At 43.3% G+C, this 20,117-nt stretch overlaps 5 protein-coding genes across 7 annotated transcripts; 3 read left to right on the top strand and 2 right to left on the bottom strand.

Annotated features, from left to right (window-relative positions):
• Nucleotides 1-27: 27 nt before the first annotated feature.
• On the bottom strand, nucleotides 28-7,987 carry LOC125769425 (gastrula zinc finger protein xFG20-1-like). Its single transcript, XM_049438150.1, has 4 exons — nucleotides 6,916-7,987; nucleotides 4,465-4,588; nucleotides 2,953-4,371; nucleotides 28-2,833 (listed from the first exon to the last, which is right to left on the bottom strand). The coding sequence occupies exons 1-4, from the start codon at nucleotides 6,996-6,998 to the stop codon at nucleotides 1,487-1,489; spliced, it is 2,973 nt and encodes a 990-aa protein (XP_049294107.1). The 5' UTR covers nucleotides 6,999-7,987; the 3' UTR covers nucleotides 28-1,486.
• A 130-nt stretch (nucleotides 7,988-8,117) lies between these two features.
• LOC125769437 (BAG domain-containing protein Samui) lies at nucleotides 8,118-11,003 on the top strand. Its single transcript, XM_049438172.1, has 2 exons — nucleotides 8,118-8,439; nucleotides 8,566-11,003. The coding sequence occupies exon 2, from the start codon at nucleotides 8,592-8,594 to the stop codon at nucleotides 9,621-9,623; it is 1,032 nt and encodes a 343-aa protein (XP_049294129.1). The 5' UTR covers nucleotides 8,118-8,439; nucleotides 8,566-8,591; the 3' UTR covers nucleotides 9,624-11,003.
• A 235-nt stretch (nucleotides 11,004-11,238) lies between these two features.
• On the top strand, nucleotides 11,239-11,894 carry LOC125769440 (DNA-directed RNA polymerases I, II, and III subunit RPABC5). Its single transcript, XM_049438175.1, has 2 exons — nucleotides 11,239-11,602; nucleotides 11,688-11,894. The coding sequence occupies exons 1-2, from the start codon at nucleotides 11,508-11,510 to the stop codon at nucleotides 11,794-11,796; spliced, it is 204 nt and encodes a 67-aa protein (XP_049294132.1). The 5' UTR covers nucleotides 11,239-11,507; the 3' UTR covers nucleotides 11,797-11,894.
• A 40-nt stretch (nucleotides 11,895-11,934) lies between these two features.
• On the bottom strand, nucleotides 11,935-13,770 carry LOC125769436 (uncharacterized). 3 transcript variants are annotated; one of them, XM_049438170.1, is made up of 4 exons: nucleotides 13,333-13,770; nucleotides 13,098-13,261; nucleotides 12,880-13,033; nucleotides 11,935-12,803 (listed from the first exon to the last, which is right to left on the bottom strand). In XM_049438170.1, exons 2-4 carry the CDS (start codon nucleotides 13,254-13,256, stop codon nucleotides 11,935-11,937), a joined length of 1,182 nt encoding a protein of 393 aa, XP_049294127.1. In that variant the 5' UTR covers nucleotides 13,257-13,261; nucleotides 13,333-13,770. The 3 variants fall into 3 exon arrangements, with proteins under 3 accessions (XP_049294127.1, XP_049294128.1, XP_049294126.1); XM_049438171.1 differs by having other exon boundaries at nucleotides 13,098-13,257; XM_049438169.1 differs by lacking the exon at nucleotides 13,333-13,770 and having other exon boundaries at nucleotides 13,098-13,326.
• Nucleotides 13,771-15,228: 1,458 nt separating this feature from the next.
• LOC125769426 (zinc finger protein 271-like) lies at nucleotides 15,229-19,485 on the top strand. The gene is made up of 5 exons (XM_049438151.1): nucleotides 15,229-16,023; nucleotides 16,612-16,756; nucleotides 16,827-17,756; nucleotides 17,843-18,800; nucleotides 18,902-19,485. The coding sequence occupies exons 1-5, from the start codon at nucleotides 15,989-15,991 to the stop codon at nucleotides 19,228-19,230; spliced, it is 2,397 nt and encodes a 798-aa protein (XP_049294108.1). The 5' UTR covers nucleotides 15,229-15,988; the 3' UTR covers nucleotides 19,231-19,485.
• Nucleotides 19,486-20,117: the final 632 nt, after the last annotated feature.

Below are 20,117 nucleotides of genomic sequence, written 5' to 3'. Positions count from 1 at the left end.
GAAGATAGAAAACAATTAATGTGCATGTTTGATTAAAATTTATATAGATTTATTCGATCCTCATCATTGCTATGGCATTTATAGATTAGATTCATGATACCTTAACACATACTAGTAAGTAGATTGTTCGTTTTGTTTAACGTACATTGAAGACGCTTTTAACATAAAAATTACCACCGTTAGCGGATTCTATTATACTCTCTCTCTCCCTCTCTCTGACTCATTTGCCTTTCTTACATTGATGTAACATTTCTCCACACACGTTCCACGTACTATAAATGTTCGTTCTTTGTACAATCAACTAAGCAAATTGAACAAAATCTTGTACATAAGTTTGTAGATTTAGCTTATTGCTGAGCTCTTGTGTTTTTTTGTAGAGTACAAATACACTTCATTCCTAGCCATCTGTACGTACGTTGTAACGTACTTTAATGAATAATTTTTATATCTATTTATATTACACCTTTATCTTAAACTACAAATGACTAAAATGCACAATTAAGACTTACAAAACATAAATCAAGATCTCATTTGAAATGTTCAACATTTTTGTAAAGTTGCCGGTTGCTGCGAGTATGAAGAAAAGACCAAAAATTGAATCGCCTTTCGAGGAGTAAACTTGAACCCACTCAAAATCAAAATCAATATTTTCAATTTATGCCAACAGGTTAATTCACTCTTTGTTCCTGCTTAATTCAGCTTAGAATGTTCCAATTTCTTTTCGGAATAATCTTGCCTATAGTATTTCTTATGTGTTATCTCCCTGCTACAACTTCGGCGGATTGATACTTGAGTAGGATTGTTGTTTGATATAGGAACAAAAGGTAGATTCCAGTACCGTGTATCTGCACTAGCACAACACTTTAAGTAATACTTAATCCATCTAGATCCGCACGCGTTTGTCTGTGAGATGCTAAAGTAGCAAAGAAGGAAACTTATGTTTTTTGTTTGTTATACTTTGCACGAGAGTGTGTTTCGCTAAATCGTCATTGATTATCCTTTAAACGTTGTTTAATAAATTGAACAACTCGTTGCCATATAATATGTGACCCTCACAATAATCACAATTTGCTCCTTCAGTTATCTCTGAGTTTATGTCACGTTTTTTTCTCTAATACGGCTGTCTTCCATTTTTGTGTTTGTTTTGTAATTCACTCGTTATGGCGCACAAAAAACTGATACGGAACATTGTTTTCTAATGCTAAAATATCGTTCTTTTAAAGCGTTAAGCATTCGAAAAAAAAGGATTGTTCCTTACATAATTAATTCTACGACATAAAATTCAGTAGTACACAAAGCAGATAGATTGAATATTACACTTTTGCTACCCACTAATCCTGTGGGCTGTAAACGCGGGAATCGCAGTTCGTTGCTTGCTTAACCGATACCACGGGGATGTTACATCCCCTGTTTAAGAAATCTTTCGATGATTGCTCGCCTTAAAACTAACTACATGCTGCACTGTGCTTACCGTGGGTTTATCCATTCAGAATGGATAGTGCACATTATCGGTCGGTACTTGCTCAGCAGTATCGGACAGTTCGTGTGGGCCCGTGCTAAACCCGGGCGGTGGTACACCATCGGTCCAGCTCTTCGGCAGCTTCTGCTCACAGCGCCTCCGATGGATTTTAAGTCCAGCGAACAGCTTGAATGTTGCACCGCACAGCGTGCATTGGTATGGCCGTTCGCTCGAGTGTAGCTTCCGGTGCGTGATCAGATTCGACGGATGCACGAAGGCACTCGAACAGAGATCACACTTGTAGCGTCTTTCACCCGTGTGCGTACGTATGTGGATAAGCAGATAGTCCTTCCGCTTGAAGCTTTTGTGACACTCGGTACACTGGAACGGTCGATCCGTTTGCGGCACGAAGGCAATCGCTTCCTTGCGCTCGAAATGGCACAGCATATGTTTGTCGAGTGTAACGGAATCTTTGAACGTGATGGCACATATTTCACACTTTCGGAACGCACCACGGGAAAGAAAATTTGCGGCTAACGATGCCGCCGAATCACCGGATCCTCCTGCCTCTGCTCCACTCTCGGACGAAGCAACATCGGACGTTTGGGCGATCGTCTCACCTTCATCACTATCGTCTGCCGGTCCTACATCATGGTGAGCAGGTTCCTGTAGTGTAGTGGCCGATATACCACCATTTTGAGAGGAGGAAGAACAGGACTCATCGTTCCCACTGCTATCACCGGCCGGTTCACCTTCAGCCGGTGCACCCTGTAGTACCGTGAGCGAATGTTTTCGCATGTGTGCCAACAGATTTAGTTCGCATTTGAACAGTTTGTTGCAGATACGACAGCTGCGCACCTTGTTAGCCTGCTCATCGTCAGCGTGTGTTGCTTCATGCACACGCTTCAGCTCCTCCGTACGGAACATTTTCGTGCATTTCGAGCAAGGATACTCGGGAGGTGACGCTGGTGCGACGGGCTCACCACCGTTCTCTGCGTTTTTTGCAGATTTTCCCTGTTCTGGCCCAACGAAACCCGTGCGTCGTCTTTTGGGCTTGCGTGGTTTGGGCTCTTTAGCACCATCGCTGGACACGAGGGAAATGGGACCGTCCGGTCCCATCAGCGCTAGCATAGGCATTGAGTCGGGACGTGGAGTGGTGCTTGTGTTAGGAACTGTTCCAGCTGTTGGTGTGGAGGAGGCAGTTGCTGAACCGAGCATAACAGCTCCCCCTTGCCCAGCCTTACCGGCAGCACCGTTGTGTAGTAGCATGTGAGCGTTCAACTCGTCGAGGAAATGGAATATTTTCATACAGTAATCACACCGAAACAGTATCACTGCCGAAGGAGACGACGATGCACTCGAGGACGACGAGAACTAAAATAGAAGGAAAAATATAACGAATCATTTTGGGCGGACTTAGAAGAAAGAACACGCCAAGGGAATCTGTTTCCTAGTTCCTTAATTCATAGTTAAGAGAGAGATCTTTTACTCACCTGTTTGCCGCCACCATCGTCATTTCCGTCCGCCGTTTCCTCCATCGCTTGCTGCAGCAGTTCACTTGGATCAAGCTCCAGCGATTCATCGAGCGGTTCTTCCTTAACTTCAACCTCGTTCTGCTGCTGCTGCTGTATTTGCGCTCGCATTTCACGCATGATGGCTGCTGCTTCCTGATCTTTCTTCTCTTCAAGCGTTGTCTCATTGCCCGGCGGTTGTTCTCCCTCCACCAGATCGGTCTCGGTTGTGGCAACGGCGGTTTGGAACTGTTTTTCAAACAGTTCCAACATTTGCTGCGTACGATACAGTTCCGCAAGTTGCGCATCGTCCACACTGCTGCTATCGATTGATCGTCGTTCCCGCGGATCATCGTCAGTGTTGCGCTGCAGACGCGTAGTGGAGCTTGATAGTTCGCCGTCCTCCAGTTCGATCTTGACGAAGCTAGCTGCATCAATCATGGGTTCATCGGACTGTAAGTCTTGCATATCCTGATGCATGGTGCGTGCGTGTTCCTCCAGCAGATCGTAGCTGCTGAACGTGCCCGAACATAGCCGACAGTCAAACGATTCGAGCCGCCTGTGCGACCGCCGATGGTACTTGAGCGTTGAGGGTGAGATGAATGTCTTCAGGCAGACGAGACAGGTGTACAGATTATCACCGGTGTGCGTCCGCTGGTGGATCTTCCAGTTTGAGCGATCGTTGAATTTCTTACCACAGTACTCGCATGGGAACAGATTCGTTTCGGTGTGCAAATTGGTGTGTCGCCGGAGCGTGTAAGCATTGCGGAACGTACGATGACACACGGTGCATTTAAACTTTCCGCCACCTTCCACGGTGCTGTGGTTACGCATCGCTTGCAGGCCAGCCATTTCCAGTGTTGCCAGTGCGAACGTGCGCTCCTGCTCTAGTTGGCGCGCTTTCTGTGAAACGTATTCGATCGACGAAATCAGTGACGGTGCCGGTGCGTCATGGGGCTGCGATGGTGCAGAAGACGACGAAACAACATTCCCACCGCTGTTGGGCAGCAATGCACCGGCCGCCTCCAGTGAACCATTCGTTTCCAACATCAGCTCCTGCAGGGGTCGCAAACCGAACGAGGATAGCTGATTCAATGCTATCGCCATCATTTCACTACTGCTACTGGTGTGCTTTTGTGCTTCCGGGATGGATGTGGTCGATGTTGCTGCTTGCTGTTCTGCCGCACTTCCACTACTCTTCGTTGGTGTCCTGCTGTTGCTTTGCTGCTCGTCAACGATCGGTACCGACTGATCGACTTCCGCCACCGTAACACGATCGTCGAGCAGATTGTGCAGAAAGGTGTCATTTTCGATGCATTTTTCTCGAAATTTGTAGAATTCGTTTAGCTTCAAGTCGCACACCGCACAGATTGCCGATGGAAAAATGTTCTTCAGTTTAACCTAGCGGAAGGGGGAGAGAAGAAAAACGGATACACCATTGGCTAATGTAATTACACCCAAAGATATCAATGGCGCAGAATATTATTAGCTTACCTTCACTGTTGTGCAGTCGAAAATTTTCTTCAGCAACGCATCGTCGATTCCTCGTTCGTCCGAGAAAGCACGTGTCAGCTTTTGCTCCTTGGACAAACATAATCGGCACAGGTTGCTCGAATCGCTGGCGTAATCGTATGGAAGGGAGAAAGAAAAACGAATATTTCCATCTGTTTTAAATTGGTTGGTTTATCGTACATTGCCCCATTTACTCTTGGCCGTGAAACAGATCAGATCAGATCAGTATTCAACATTTTAGATTACGAACTTTCTGGGACTTAGTGATGGAAAGATTTCTACCCCAAAAAAATCCAATCCAAATATTAGATATATATAAATATTCATAGGTAGGTATATAAATATGAACTGCAAAACATATTTTACACTGAATTTTCATCCCAAAAAAGGAATATTTTTGGGGAAGAGATTTATACTGCTTGAACGGTGGGAGCAACAAAAAATTATTTACTATGAGTAGCTCATCCTCGATGTAACTAAAGCGTTCGTTAGTAGCCTAATTTTAGATTTCCTTTAAGGTGAGATCTACTGATCCTCCGGGTGCTGAATATCCTCATTCTCATCTTATTCAGTTTCACGAATTATGTAACTATTATTCTAAGTTAAATCATCGAAAATGTTTTTTTTAATAATGCTTTGAACTATGACGGATTCTGTCATATTTTCACCACTTCATGTGCTGAACTGATCACGATATGTGAAGGAATTTATTTATTACTTATAATTTACCTTATCCCAGGAAATATTGTCTGTATTGTCATCTCGTGTTTTACCGGCAAAAAAATCGAAACAGAAATAAATATCTTCTTTGTCGTGAACTGTGTGTTGCTGTTACATTTGTGATCTTCCTACATTGTATAAACAACATCGGAAAAACAATAACCAGCGGTGTTTTAAATTAGCCGGTTCCGCGCGCGCACAATTTTAGTAAGCAAACACACATTTACACACAAACACCTACTGAACGGCAGCAACCATAGCCTGCTTTACAATGAAATTTTTCATATTCCTTTTCTGTTGATCATAGCAAAAAAGAAAAACAAAAACTGTGCAAGGTCAATAAAAGCGGCTGGCAGACGGACGCACGTTTTCACCACCACCATATCACACCGGTGGCGCTGGTAGCTTTGGTTGGTGCGCTTTACTGGTGCGTAATGTATGCTGCGGGAAGCCGGTGCCAAACTCATACCAATACAGACACGCGCGGGTCCACCTTGGCCATGTGCTTTGTGAAGGAAGTGAAGTCAAACAAAGCAAAATTTATGTGACAACAAAAAAAAGGTTCCAAAACAAAAGCAGTTTTGTACCTCATTTCGTAAAACATAAGATGCATAATTTCCTTTGTTCATTATAATTATTAAACTAGCTGTAACTAAACAACGTTAGAAAAAGTTCAAACAAACGATGAAACTAAGGATCTAGAGTTCGTTTTCTGTGAGTTTTACATGATTTTGACTATCAAAAATAACGGAATAAAATCAAAAATAAATAACAACGGATAAAATCAACAACATTAAATATCGGTAAATAATATTTAAAAGGAATGTGCAAAGAACAACAATTAAACATTCCAAAATTGTATAATTTTGTTCCCTGCCGGAAAAATACTTTGTTATTCAGCGTAAACATTCACCACGCACGCACACAATAAAATGAAACCTATAAACAACAATAAAAGAGCTCAGACTTTAAATTAAATTGAACTCGTTGTTGTCGACTGAAAGAAAACAACAACGACGGAGGAAAAACACGTCCAAAACAATCAACTGCAACATGCAAAACTAAACATTGCAAGTCCATGTTCATTATCGTTGCAATAGCAGCCAACTGGCAAAGTAAACATATCCCTAGCAATAATGATTAACGCAATGGGCAATTCTAACTTCATCAACGTTTCTACCCATCGATTCCGCATACATGCACATCATGCTATACCATCTCGGAGGAAACAACTAACATGCCTACTGTGTTTTGTTTGTTTTTTAAATATGCTGAATTGCGTTCTATTGACGTACATTGTTCCTTGGGCCCTTGTTGTGGTTTACCAACCCGCAACACAGCAATTGCTTTGTCCGCTGCAGGTTCGTTTTTAGCCGATTGTTATTATAAATCCTTCCGGAAACAAACCTTTCATATCAAGGATAACTTGAAACAATATGTATGATATAGTAGCGCGGCAAGCTGTACAAGCTCATCATCGTCAGAACAAAAAACAGAGAGAATTACTGCCTCCGAAAATGAAGCACCACAGCACACAGCAACAATGAACGATGTGCTTTGCATTTTGCGCACACTTTACCAACACACACCAACACCGATCAATGTTGTTGTTGTTCACTCACACACCCTGTTTTGAATGATGCAGTGTCCTGCTCAACCACAATGAAACCCACCTTCCCGTTTACATTACACATTACACACTATTTTACTCACCTTTTCACAACCTCCATCAGTGATTTTTTCAAACACTCTTCATCGCGGTTCACCACCGTACTCGATGGAATTTCCTTCACCATTTTTTGTCGGGTTTTAATTTTTGTTTTAACACAACACCACCACTAAGGAGCATTAACACTCGTCGAAGAGTCCAAATGGATCCTTTCTCACCAACAATGAATGCACAACGAAAACCATCTAGCACTATTTGGAGGTGTCACACATACACGTACAAAAAACGCACCTACGCACTGTAATGTCGTTTGTTTCGCGGTACACCGAACCTATGTCGAAGCGGCGGTGGCTGCAAACCTTATGGATTGCAAGAATGTGCTATGTTTTGCAAATTATGATAATCCTTTTCCTTTGTTTTATGCGATTCTCTTCGCGGCCGGGTAGAAACACATATATTCCGCTTCCGGTTGATCTAATGGTTCGTTCAGACACTTGTTTAACAGGAGCGCGTTGGTGGTACGGATTGGCTCCCTGTAGTGCTGTGCTGATTGGATGCGTATGCCCTTTTGCTGAGATATTAAATTATGGCGTTGCTGATTCACCTTAGCCATTGCACACTCCCGGAATATAATCTACTAACCGGAAAATTGTTTTGCAAGGTAAAATTATACATTTTTCACCAGATTCCCGCTGTAAACAATGGAGCACGATTATTCACCCTTTTGCATTGACAGTTCTGGTTCGGAAATTTTACCATGGTCGAACCGCTGGTCATGCGATACGAAAAGAAACTGACTTCACATAAATTAAATTAACATTCAAATAATATAAGTAGTAGTGTAAAGCGCATCGTTGTGGTCCTGATCACCATGCATCATAGGATTAGTAAATATATTCCAACCTTCGAAACCGTCCTCTACAAAGCTCAATGAAATCGTGCTCCATTCTTCGGTTCAAAGCTTTAAAAATAGTGTACAAGTTTCTCTTATCTATGATGTATGAGGTGTAGCAAATTATTTTTACTGAAGTCCTCCGTGTAAACAAGACACAGTTCAAAACAGTGATTGTTAAACCGAAAGAGAATTTAATTTTCGTTCGGTTTCGTTTCGTCATGTGTGGAAGCTCCTCACGCAATGAATTGTTATGTTACTTGGGTCAACCCATTTCAAGCACAATTGTCAAGATGAAAAAAAAACGTCAATGAGTCAGCTGTCAAAAGCTCCCGTGTGTGTTGCATTGACGGAAAAAACACGACAGGTTTATTTGGTGGTGTGCAACTGTGGAGAAAAACTGGAACGAAAAAATTGATTTTTGCGTTATTCAACCACCCAGGTGTGTACTATTTGTGGCTGTAGTGCAGCTTCTCGGTGAAAAACAGCGCTAGAAAGATTCGTTCGCCAAAACGAATCGACAGAATTAGCGAAACAGCGCGTGGAAACTTCGCCAAGGTTCTAGAACAAACCGCATTGGCGTTTGTCGCGGGTTGCGAGAAAAGGAGTGCAAGTGTGTGTGACAAATAATAAAGCAAGCAGACAAGTGACAGACGTACTTCGAGACAGACATACGGTAAGGGAAATCCTTGTGCAAAATAAGCCCACTGCACGTACAAAATCAGCATCAGTTCGTATTATAGTGATTGTGTGATCTGTTTTATTTTTAATTTGCTATCCTCCCTGACATTCGGTGCTCCAGCAAGTACAGTAAAGGAAAGGAGAAAAATGTCGTCACAACAGGAACAACCACAACAACAACAGCCTACTGTGCGGCACATTCCGATTTTCGTTGAAGGTCGTTCCGAACCGCTGATAAATACGACACCCGAATCGCAACCTTCACAGCCATCCCAGCACCATCAATCGGCTGGCATGGAGGGCCCGAACATGGAAATGCCAAATCGGAACGATTTCTTTAAACACGGAACAATTTTCGATCGGGCGCGTGATATCCCTGTGCGATCGAACTTTCCAGGCTTCCAGGGATTCGAATTTAAGCGCGAAGCATCACCCGGTGCTAGCAGAACGTCTCCCTTCCCAGATATCTCCAACCATATGTGGCCCGAGTCGGATCCAATGAATGCTAATGTGCCTCGTGGAACATCGATTCCTAGACAAACGCCTTCGCCTTCGGCCGCTCATCAGCAGCAGCAGCAGCAACAGCAAAAGCAAAACACGGCCAATTCCCAACCGCAACAACATGTGCCCCGGGCAACGCAAACACAGCCGCAACCGCAAACACATCCGCAACCGCAACCACAGCAGCAACAGCCGCAGCAACAGCATCCTGCTGGGCAGGATCAACCGGACTGCCGTCCAAAGATGTCGACTAAGGAAGATCCGATCACGAAAATTCAAAAGATCCAAAAAGATGTTCTCGCCATCTTCGATCAGGTGGAACATTTCAAGGGTGGCAAGGAGGGCAAGAAAGACAAAGCGTACATTTATCTGGACGAGATGTTGACGCAGAACCTGCTGAAGCTGGACTCAATCGATGCCGAGGATCAGCCCCAGATTAAGTCCGCCCGGAAGGAAGCGATTAAAAGCATAAACACCTGCATCGCGGTACTGGAGGCAAAGGCCGAAGCAGGTGCTAGTGGGAGCGCCAATGCTAGCACCGGCTCTATCGGGCATGCAGCCAGCAGTAATGGTATCGACGCAAACGGCACGGCGCAGTCTCCCTCGAATACTTCAATTCCTCACTCATCATCCAATTCTAGTCAACGGCAGGCCCCGAATGAAGCACCGAAGCAGTAGTGAACCCCTTCCTCCGTGAAGGTGTGTCCCGATTTGCCGCCACTCCCACGGTGGGATTCGCTCTAGAACGATTTCAAAGAAGTGAAATTCTACACGATCATCACCCTCGATGCAGCATCAGTTCATGGGACATGGAACAGTTTAAATGTGCGTGCGTTACTTTATCCATTTATATCACTGTTCGATCGAGGATGTGCTTGAGTTTTTTGATCCTCCTTGTGTCATATGGTACTGATATCCATGGCAGCTCGTTCTGCATGAACAGACACTTTTTTCGCTTTGTCTTAACCGTCCTGATCGTCCAAGATCATATGTTTCTCTATCCCTGCTTACATTTTCACAGCCATTCGACGAGGCTAACAAAAGAAACAAATTCAAGAATCCCAGCCTCAGTACCAATCGTTGTGGTCAATGATTCGAATTGTCTAGAAATAAGATTGATGGTCAAAACAAGCAAATTAAGTTTATTTCTTCTTCGTTTGGTTTGATCAACGGTGAGTCATCCAAGCGCGATAGGTTGGAATCCTTTACTGGTGCTTCTTCTGAAAGGGGCTCGCACTATATTTATGCTTTATATGTATTATAATAGCAGCTAGTAGAATGGACAGGAAAAGCTTGAATTGAAGAGAAGACAGAAAAAAGGCTACAAACAAGCGGATATGGTCGTAGCATGTATTAAAATGGCACTTCATTAACGCTTAGGGGCGCACACACAGTGAATAGGATTTGGTTAGGAGCACGGATCCAGTGACCTTCGTGCAATCAAAATGTGAACATAGATTGGAGACATATTTATTTTTCTTATTTTTAGTTAGTAAGTAACGAGTAACGGCAAACATTTCACACACTTTCGTTAGGGTTTGATGAACAGTAGATGGCAAAGCAAGTAGCGGTGAAAGATTGAAGAGATTGTAGGACGCAGCGGTGGAAAGTTTCGGCAAAACTAGATACAGAAACTACAGAGAAAACTACATCGATAACAATGATAACGAATATTAACAAATTTGTAACGGTAGCTGTGGACTGGCCCCGTTGACGCGGCAAGTTGGCGACAATTACTGCGTGTGGAAATCATGCCCGTGCCATGGGACAAGGATACAATGCAACCATTTAACCGTGAATAACTTTGAACGATATAATTTTAATAATAAAAACACTCACACAGTTTGTTTAAATAGACAATAAACATTCAACATCTCTTTGATGCGTTATTCGACGGGTAGCGTTAGTTTTGTTAGTTATTTTGGACGAGCGCCAGGGTACTAAACTTTATGCCCAACTATATGTATCGTACTAATTGATTTTCTGTTACGCTTTCACACGCTGTGCCATCTTCAGCTGACAGTGAAGATATGGAATAAAGTTAATGGTTACACTTAACGTGGCTTCGTCTGTTAATGTTTGATGATTATAATGTTTTTTGTTAGTGAATAATCTTTGAAGGTGTAATTTCGCCTTCTCCATGACTCATGATTTACCCGTTGACCGATAATCAAACAAACTTATTAGTGATTCGCTTCAGTAGAATTATGGGTCCGATGTACTAAAATAACAACCTTCATTTGGAATGGAATTGATGAGTGTAGAATCCCTGCTTCGCCAATATCAGCTCCGTTCGCGACATTTACTCGATCAACTAACGGTACCAAATCAAAATAAACTTGAAACATGTTTGATGAAACATGAACAAGATGGCAACACTGTCAGCTGTCAGTTGAGCTCACACGAATTGTCAAATTTGCCGCTTTGCATTGTTTACCCACGAGTTTGTTCTTCGTACGCCGCTTGATTTCCCCGAAACGGAAGTGTGCAAATCGTGTGAAATTTGAACAATCAAATACATTTTGTCTGCTTAACCGCTTCTCCACACAATACTCGTGCAGCATGATCATACCGGTGCGGTGTTTCACATGCGGCAAGGTGATAGGCAACAAATGGGAAGCGTATCTTGGTTTGCTACAGGCCGAATACACTGAAGGGTAAGACTAACGACCCATGCTGAAGAAATAGTAATTGGACGTACTTTACCCGGAATATGCTTGCTTCTATTTCTATCCATACTAGTGATGCGCTCGATGCACTCGGCTTGAAACGATACTGCTGCAGACGGATGTTGCTTGGTCATGTAGATCTGATTGAGAAGCTACTGAATTATGCACCGCTAGAGAAATAAGAACGCTGGTGTTTCACCGTTTTACTGATAAGCTTCATTTAACCATTCTTATGTAAACTCAAGAGTGTGAATACACAATAACATAATTATGAAACATATTAGACGGGTTTTTACATTTGTTCCTGGTAGCCCCACAAATCACCAGATTTGTCTCCTTTTCCTTCTCGACTTTGGGCGACTTTTGGATGCCGGTTTATGATCAATTTTTACCGGGCGTAACACTTCGTCTTCCGAAGACGAAAGGTTTATTACGCACGACGCAATCACATGTGTGGATGTTGTCTCCGATTCCGACTCCATTTCATGTGCCGTTTGATTTTTCTCTCCCTTCAGTGGATAAGGTGTGCTCGCGCGGCGTAGGAAAGGTGAATGTCGTCCATTATGATTAGCGTCCAGCTTCATCCTTTTCGTCTTTGGCTCGTTGCTCGGTTCGGTGGTTGCTGGGGGAAGCTCTCCGACTTCCTCTTCGGCAACCGATTCATCAGCATTGCTTTCAGAAATACCATTAGTGGTGGCATACGTGGAGACGTATTTCTGGCTTCCAACAATGTGTTGCATGATTGCAGAAAATTCACTTTGAGATGGACAGCTGTGGTCTGCGGTCTGCTCTGACAAGCAGTAGCGACAGGACGGAACACAGCCCACTGGCTTGTGTTGTTCCAATTTGTCTTTGGAGTTAAATGTCTTTTGGCAACAGTTGCAAATTAACATCAATGGTGCGGGATCGTCCGGATTGGTTGAAACCACCAGAGGGAAGAGTGCTTTGAAATAGAGAGGTTCTTTGAGACAGTCCACAACTACTGGAACTAAATGCTTTTCACACGTAGCTGTTATAGCAGTTTCAGCTGGTTGTTCTACGTTACTTTTTTCGGATTCATTTTCCACTGGTGCTGTTGTGATAGGAGAGCGACGATCTGGTGGCGTTGGTGTATCCGCCGTTTGAGTAGATTTTTCTCGCACAGAGACAAATCTATCGGCTTTTGGTTGAGGAGATGATTCTGGAGTGTCTACAAAGGTACAAACAAAACAACAGAAGCATATAGAACGTCCGGAAGCATTGATGAGAAAACGGTAACTGCTTACCACCGAAGGCAAGAAGTTGTGCGACCAACATTGTCTGGTTGAGTTTAAAAGTTTTCCTACGCGTAAAAAGTTTTATACGAAATTTATAGTCATTGAGTAGCTGTTGATAGCACGGCATACACATCATAGTTGAATTGCTGTCGTTAGGGGATATCTAGCGAAATAACGAATGAGTGGTTTTAATTTCTTTGCCACGATTTGCTTCCGCTTTGGCTTACCTGCACTTCATACACTTCCTGCAGCAGTTTTCGTACATCGTTGTTCATCAATATATCGATGCCGCTCCGGATTTCATTTCGGGTGATATTTTCCAAACACAAACGGCATGGCTTGTTCTGTTGTTGTTGTTGTTCTGTATCCATGGTTGCCGTGGACATTCTGCCTTTAGTTAAGATAGATGAAACATAATTTTACTTCAATCCATAAACAACGCCAATTCATCCGTTTCACAACCTGTTCTTTCGCGGTTAACGCAGTTGAAAATAAAATAAAAAGCTTCAGTGCAGTCTGACAGCAGCAGTGGTGTCAGTGGTGCTGAACTTCAATCAAACCTTTTTACGATTCTTATCACGTACTGAGTGAAAAGTTTTGACGATCGTAATATTAACGATCGAAATTATTATATTATGCTAACGAATTTGTAAATTATTATAGTAAATAATCTCGTATTTATGAAACGTGCCTTTTTTCAGACATAGGATACATCAGATTACAATTTTTGGTATTTTTGTTTTGTTTTACTAGCATGGTAAATATTTCTCTTCTGAACAAATTACAGCCATTACCGGAGTCACGCGAATAACGCGTTCCGGAGAAATACGTCCGTTATATTTCGTAGTACAAGATTGAGCACCTATTTTCATTTAACGAAGGACATCCGAAACACAAATTTTCCTGTTATTTAAACAACTTATGGTAATTTTACGTATACTAATAATAATATTGATAGAGTATAACGTATTTTTAAGAATATTTCAATGATCACAGGTAAAACATTGAATTCCTCATACGAATACTCCAAATTTTTAAACTCGCGAATCTCGAGTATCGTGTAACTCGGGAAATTATTGTACGACATTTAATCACCTCATTATCATGTAAGTTTATTCTTATCAAAATAGTCCTCCCTTTTTGGCTTAACAACCTCTAAAACCACGCCGGTCATTTCTGGCTTACTAGACTTGTTTAACCATACAGCCGGCTAGTCAGTCCCTGCCTGGATGGGACACGGTCCGGATGGGATTTGATACCCGGTCCTGCCGTGTGAAACTGGCACCGTTTAACACATACATTACCGGGCCGTCCCCTATCAAAATAGTAGTTGTGAATAAAAAAAAATCGTAAGTATAAAAAATTTTACACTATAAGCTATACAATAAATTAATTGATGACGTCCCAAAATTGGTGGTACACTAGCAAAGTTAAGTGGTAAACAGTACAAATAAAATCGAATGAAATTAGATTCAATGTGAAAGCCGATGGCGCCATTCTTCGAATTCAAAACCACGCAACCGTTATCGATCGGATATGTGAACACGCTTCCTTCGTTAGTTAATTTAATGCATTTCAATTATTCCTTAGAATAATTTAATTCTTGATGAAACTAAGCACTGTAGTTACGATGTTATGATAACACAAAATATAAAATAGATGCTGCCTTGGTTAATGCAGTAAAAAAACATAATCCGATTTCAACCACTTCAACGAAGAACAATGAAACAGTCGTGTTTTGAGGCAACTTACGCGTTGGTCTACAGTCACTGAACATTCAACAAACATTCAATGAGCAAAACTGGACCTGGTCTATGCGCTCATTGAACAACGAGCAAGCTAACGAACTTTCAAATCGACAGAATGGCGGTTGGTATAGATTCAACATAGCCGCAGAAGAAAATGGAAACTGCATCTCCAATTTACGACCGTTTTGGTTGTTGGAGAGCACCTCCGCTGTTGATATTGTTTGAAAAGACCCCGAAAAACACAATTTCTGGAAGAAAATTCAATAATTAATGACGATTAAACCTCTGCAGTAGGAGTATTTTGACAGTTGCTATTCTTCTTTTCCTTTTTGTTTTCCATCTTCGAAATGTTCAATGAGCAAACCGAATCGAAACAAACTGGTTTGTTTTTCATTGAGCAAAAATGTTTATCGAAAACATTTTCCATACGATTTGACACTGTTTGTTGAATGTTCAGTGACTGTAGACCAACGCGTTATTTAAATACATTTGCTTGCGGGCGATGAAACTAAATTACTGTAAACAAAACATTAAAACTATGAAAACAGAGCAATGTAATGCTTGAGAGGGCAACACAACTACAAAGTGGTTTAATATACATTTAGTGAGAGAATCCTTTTGTACTTTCTCTCTGTCTCTATTCTCACCCCTGTTTGCCACCCACCCACCAACCAAATCAGCAAAAAGGGGAGAAATTTTGCTTTTTTATATTTTTGCTCATGCGGCAGAGCGAGAACGAACGCCAACAAGCGTGTGTAAAGTGCCTCCCCAGCACGTGCTTCGGCAATTCTGTAGACGGGCGCCTCCACCGTGAAAAACTTAGACCGGGACAAGGATAGAACGAGCCAGCGGAGAGAGCAATAATGACAGGAAAAAAAACACTCGGTTCAACGAAAGCTTCGGCTTTCACCTTCTTCGGAGACGAAAGGAAAATTCATGCAATAATTCGATGCCAAACGTGGTGCTGTTGCCAGCGCGCTCGACTGTCTCTAAAAGTGATCCAAGGAAGCAAGTCTGCTACTAATCTGTGAATTGTTGCAGTTTTTGTTTTGTTTGTTTGTTCGTTAGTTTGTTTATAGTGTGCGGATTCGATGGCAGTATAGTTGAAGGGAAAGAAAATGTGCGTTCTACAATGCAAGGGATAAAAGATGATGTACCGCATGTATGTAAGAGTCGCCCTGTCAGCCCGTAAAAAAGTGAACATCCGGAAGTTGAAAGGATCTTCCACACAATGCCAGACGGAAAGAAATGAACAAATATCATCAATCGTATGTAGCCTTCATGTAACAAAGCATCGGATATAAAGCCAAACCTTAGTGCAAAAGAGCAGCCAGCGTAGCCTACAAGGAAAAACCCATCGGTGGAAAAACATGGCAGAAGATTTATCGATCAATAAAAATAAGATGTAAGTGTGTACAGCACAGGGAAAACCATACACATAAATAAGTGCTCGTTTTCAGAGATAATTGCTTGTTGCCTCACTCTCTCGGTACTGCTGGCAACTTGCTCTTTCTGTCTCTCGTGCGCGCATAAAGTCATCGTCGCCGGGAAAAGTTCACGATGCATGCTTTCCACGCTTTCCGTGTGTCCTGCTCCTTTCTTCTCCGGTTTTTTTTTCGTTCTCCACCCCCCTCTCCCGAACGTGAGCGAACTTTTTTCGTCTGCGTGAGACTTTCAAAATGATATGAAGTGCAAATAAAAAATCTCCCATTATGCGGGAAGGGCGGGGGTTTTGGGCTTCCATCCAGGAGATGATGCTTGGGGAAAATCAAAGATGGTTGCCATTGTTCTGGGTGAGATTTTTGTTTTCTTTTTCGCCGCTAGCTTTCATTTTGACATTAAATGGGACTTAATTACATTAATTTCATTTCATCTAAGAAGGCTGTGCAATTTTTATGGGATAGCATTAAAAAAAGACGCAAATTGCATGGCTTACTACTATCACTACTACGTCCATTCGCGCATTAAAATTTAATTTTTGTTTACGTTTCAGATTTACCCAACGGTACGGCAACAGTAATAACGATATTTGTCGGTTATGTTTAAAAAATGAAGCCCACATGGAACCGCTGTTCTACTCCAACCTTTTCCCCAACATTTTACTCACGAAAAAGATATACGATTGCACATCAATACAGGTAAATCAATGCGCATCTTCACACGTGTAGATGTCCCGTGTAATCCGATTTATCGCCTAACCTTTCGCAGATAATCTACGAACGTAACTTGCCAATGTTTGTGTGCAAGCTTTGCGCAAATAAGCTGGACGAATATGTACGATTTCGCGACCGTTGCATAGCAAATGATGAATTTTTACGCAACGCTCTGGCGGCATTCGATGCCAACGGTGGAAGCTGTTCGAGTGCGATAAAAATGGAACCGGAAGACACACCACCTCCTTCCTTGCCACCACCTGCTCCAGCAACGGCCAAATTCGCCCAATGTCTTGCGGTTACACCGATGGAGCTGAACTGTGCCCTTGTTGCGGCTGCTGCTGCCGCTGCAGGTCATCAGAGTAGCAAACGAGAACCACCGGATGTGGAGGAAAACCATGGCAGGTATGGTCACGGATCTGGTGCGGCATCCCCCGATCGGTCCAGCTGTGGTGGACGGCTGACGACCGATGAGTTGCCCACACTCAAACAAACACACGAGGATCACTATCGAAGTGGTGATGAGGATGAGGAGCTACCTGCCGACGATGCCTACGGCGAACCCAACCAAACCGATGCCAAACAGTATGTGTGTGAAGTGTGTTCGAAATCTTTCAAAATACGCCACCATTTGCTAGTGCACAGGCACACGCACGTAGACAATCATGCGCCACCGATCAACGGTTTGCTGCACGAAGGAACCGACTTTAACGGCACCGTTACCGGTAGCGGGAAACAGTCGTACAATTGTCCGAAATGCGCCAAAGTGTTCGTCAACAAGGGCAATCTGCTGAATCACCTCGAGACGCATACGAACGAGAAAAGCTACGCGTGTGATATTTGCACGAAAACGTTTAAATACAATGTGCAGCTTCGGTTGCATATGCGCATCCACACCGGTGAGCGACCGCACAAATGTGAGATTTGTAACCGTGGATTTTCGCAACTTTCGAACCTGCGATCTCACCGAAAAACTCACTCTAAAGTAAGTATCTAAGCATCGAAAAGGATGGGGACGTGGTGATTGTTTGGCTAACTCTGATTACCTTTATTTTATTTTTTGCCTTGCAGGTCAAACCGTACAAATGCCATTTATGCCTCAAAAGCTTCACCATGCTGGACAACCTTACGGCACACAGTGCAAAGTGTCTAAAGGACAAGTTCCGCTGCACGCTCTGTTCGAAATCGTTCGCCAAAGAGGGTAACCTTCTGTCACATCTGCAGTCCCACAGCGATGGCATCGTGGAGAAAATGTTCAAGTGCGAAATGTGCCCGAAAAGCTTCAAAAACAAGGAAGACTGGAAGCGGCACGTGCGGGTGCACACGGGCGAAAAACCGTACACCTGCGATATCTGCTCGAAAGGCTTTGCCCAAAAGGCGAATCTGCTGTCCCACCGGAAGACACACCTCAAGCCAAACGTTATTTACAAATGTGAGCGTTGTGCGCGAACGTTTCGCTCGCAGAAAGTTCTCCAAATGCACGTACCGAAGTGTGTCGGTGTTGGTGTGGTTGATGGAGCAAGTGTTCCTTCCGCACCGGTCACACCGGTATCTGAATCGATTCCGGGCTCACCGAGTCCTGCTGGAACAGGTGTCCCGCTGTCAACCGCGACGTCTGATACCGTGGCGATGGCCAACAGCACACCAACACTGTCGGAAGCTCTGTCCGATTTGTTGCGGTACGAAATAGCGCTAAGAGCGCCATTGGAACTGCAGCAAATGCTTCTCGGGCATATCGATCGCAAGAAGCCACCGAATGGAACTGGCGGAAAAGCGACTGGACGACGTTATAGATGCGATGTATGTTTCAAGGGCTACTCCCAGTATCCTTCGCTGATCAAACATCGGAAGCTACACTTTAAGGTACCTCCACTGGTAAAGGTCCTGGCGGGAAAGGGCCGGCATGCGGACTACGAGGAGCACGATGACCGAGCGGGCTTTGACGATGAGCCCGATGGATTGGAACACCGGGGAACGACACCGGAGCCGCACGATCCGATCGAGCGGCCCTACAGCTGTGATATATGCGGTAAGAACTTTAAATACAATCGTAACCTGAAGGTGCACACGAAACTGCACATCCAAGCGAACCGTTTTAAGTGTGACAAGTGTACCACCACCTTTGCACAGGCGGAAGATTTGAAGCAGCATCTGCACACCCACCCGACCGATGCCGGCAGGAGCTTCAGCTGCGAGTACTGCTCGAACCGATTCCGGTCGAACGAGGACCTGAAGCGGCACCGGCGATCGCACACCGGCGAGCGACCCTTCCGTTGCCCACACTGCCCGAAAGCGTTTACCCAGCAATCGAACCTGCGGGCCCACACGAGGATCCACGAGCGCTAGGTGACGGAGTGCAGCAACAGGTGATGCCAGCCCGATCAGCATCTTCCCCGGAACCGGGTAGTAGAAAGATGCTTCAACCTGTGCCATTGGGCGAACCGACCTGCGTAACATAACGGTTTGATCCTCCCTAGAGGGAATTAGGAACTTTTTTGGATGCCTGGTAGGCACGTAGCAGTATTACATTAAGTTTCGTTTCTATTTTTAAATGGTCCAGTTAATTACCCATTGTTTTCTCTCCTATTGGATTGTGTGTTGTGTTAATCAATGTGTTTTGCCCGAACAATGTGCAATTGTGATTATTATAGCCAGTAGAAGAAATAAATGTTGTTTCGTGTATCTGTCTGGTGTACTGAAACCAGCACCGTTAACCATCCAAGGGCAATGTTTGGAATGATTACGATCAGCTCGTGTTTGAATCGGACCTCTTTTTGGTTTTATTTGTGATACAATACAAAACATCGAGATTATGCTAGATGCGAGATTATTGGGCAAGAACACCGAGTCCGAGAACTCCACCAAATGGACCAGATGGAAGAAAGTTCTACAAGGGAATCTTCGACCGAAGCATACGAAATTAAAGTGAGTATTGGTTGAATTAAGAATTGCAGTTCCTCTTCGATCTTTAATTTGATTAATTACTGAACGATCAGTCTAAACTACTTATGATTCTGAGGAAATAGTAGCCGAACTGAAGAAAAAAATTATGTGCCACGCTAGAGCAAGAAATTTATCATTTCATCAATGAGAAGGCTTTTAATAGAAATTAGAACTCTCCTGCCTCACATAAACAACAGGCTACAGAGCAATAACACCTTTGAGTTAAGTAAAAAGACATAATTCCAAGTGCCTTTGAGCATACTTAGTAGGTTGTTTCATTTGTCTTTACCATCACTGATCGATGTAGATCACTTTTATCTTGGCTTTATCGTAGCTTCCGTAGCCAGATCGTTCAGGGTAATCGTGTGTACTACGGGTATTTTGTTTATCGACACATTGTATC

The sequence above is a fragment of the Anopheles funestus genome, chromosome 3RL (assembly GCF_943734845.2).
Source record: "Anopheles funestus chromosome 3RL, idAnoFuneDA-416_04, whole genome shotgun sequence".
In the NCBI taxonomy this organism is placed as follows: Eukaryota; Metazoa; Arthropoda; class Insecta; order Diptera; family Culicidae; genus Anopheles; species Anopheles funestus.
This window is presented reverse-complemented; position numbering and strand designations above follow the sequence as displayed.

Excerpts from the sequence above, each read along its gene's own strand:
- LOC125769437 (XM_049438172.1), top strand. The coding sequence starts at position 8,592 with ATGTCGTCACAACAGGAACAACCACAACAACAACAGCCTACTGTGCGG.
- LOC125769436 (XM_049438170.1), bottom strand. The coding sequence starts at position 13,256 with ATGTCCACGGCAACCATGGATACAGAACAACAACAACAACAGAACAAG. Across the intron at positions 13,034-13,097 it reads AGGAAGTGTATGAAGTGCAG|ATATCCCCTAACGACAGCAA; the intron begins GTAAGCCAAAGC and ends TTATTTCGCTAG. Across the intron at positions 12,804-12,879 it reads ACAACTTCTTGCCTTCGGTG|ACACTCCAGAATCATCTCCT; the intron begins GTAAGCAGTTAC and ends GTACCTTTGTAG.
- LOC125769440 (XM_049438175.1), top strand. The coding sequence starts at position 11,508 with ATGATCATACCGGTGCGGTGTTTCACATGCGGCAAGGTGATAGGCAAC. Across the intron at positions 11,603-11,687 it reads CAGGCCGAATACACTGAAGG|TGATGCGCTCGATGCACTCG; the intron begins GTAAGACTAACG and ends TATCCATACTAG.
- LOC125769425 (XM_049438150.1), bottom strand. The coding sequence starts at position 6,998 with ATGGTGAAGGAAATTCCATCGAGTACGGTGGTGAACCGCGATGAAGAG. Across the intron at positions 4,589-6,915 it reads CTGATGGAGGTTGTGAAAAG|CGATTCGAGCAACCTGTGCC; the intron begins GTGAGTAAAATA and ends CGATTACGCCAG. Across the intron at positions 4,372-4,464 it reads TCGACTGCACAACAGTGAAG|GTTAAACTGAAGAACATTTT; the intron begins GTAAGCTAATAA and ends CCCTTCCGCTAG.
- LOC125769426 (XM_049438151.1), top strand. The coding sequence starts at position 15,989 with ATGGCAGAAGATTTATCGATCAATAAAAATAAGAT. Across the intron at positions 16,757-16,826 it reads ACGATTGCACATCAATACAG|ATAATCTACGAACGTAACTT; the intron begins GTAAATCAATGC and ends AACCTTTCGCAG. Across the intron at positions 18,801-18,901 it reads CTACAGCTGTGATATATGCG|GCGGAAGATTTGAAGCAGCA; the intron begins GTAAGAACTTTA and ends ACCTTTGCACAG.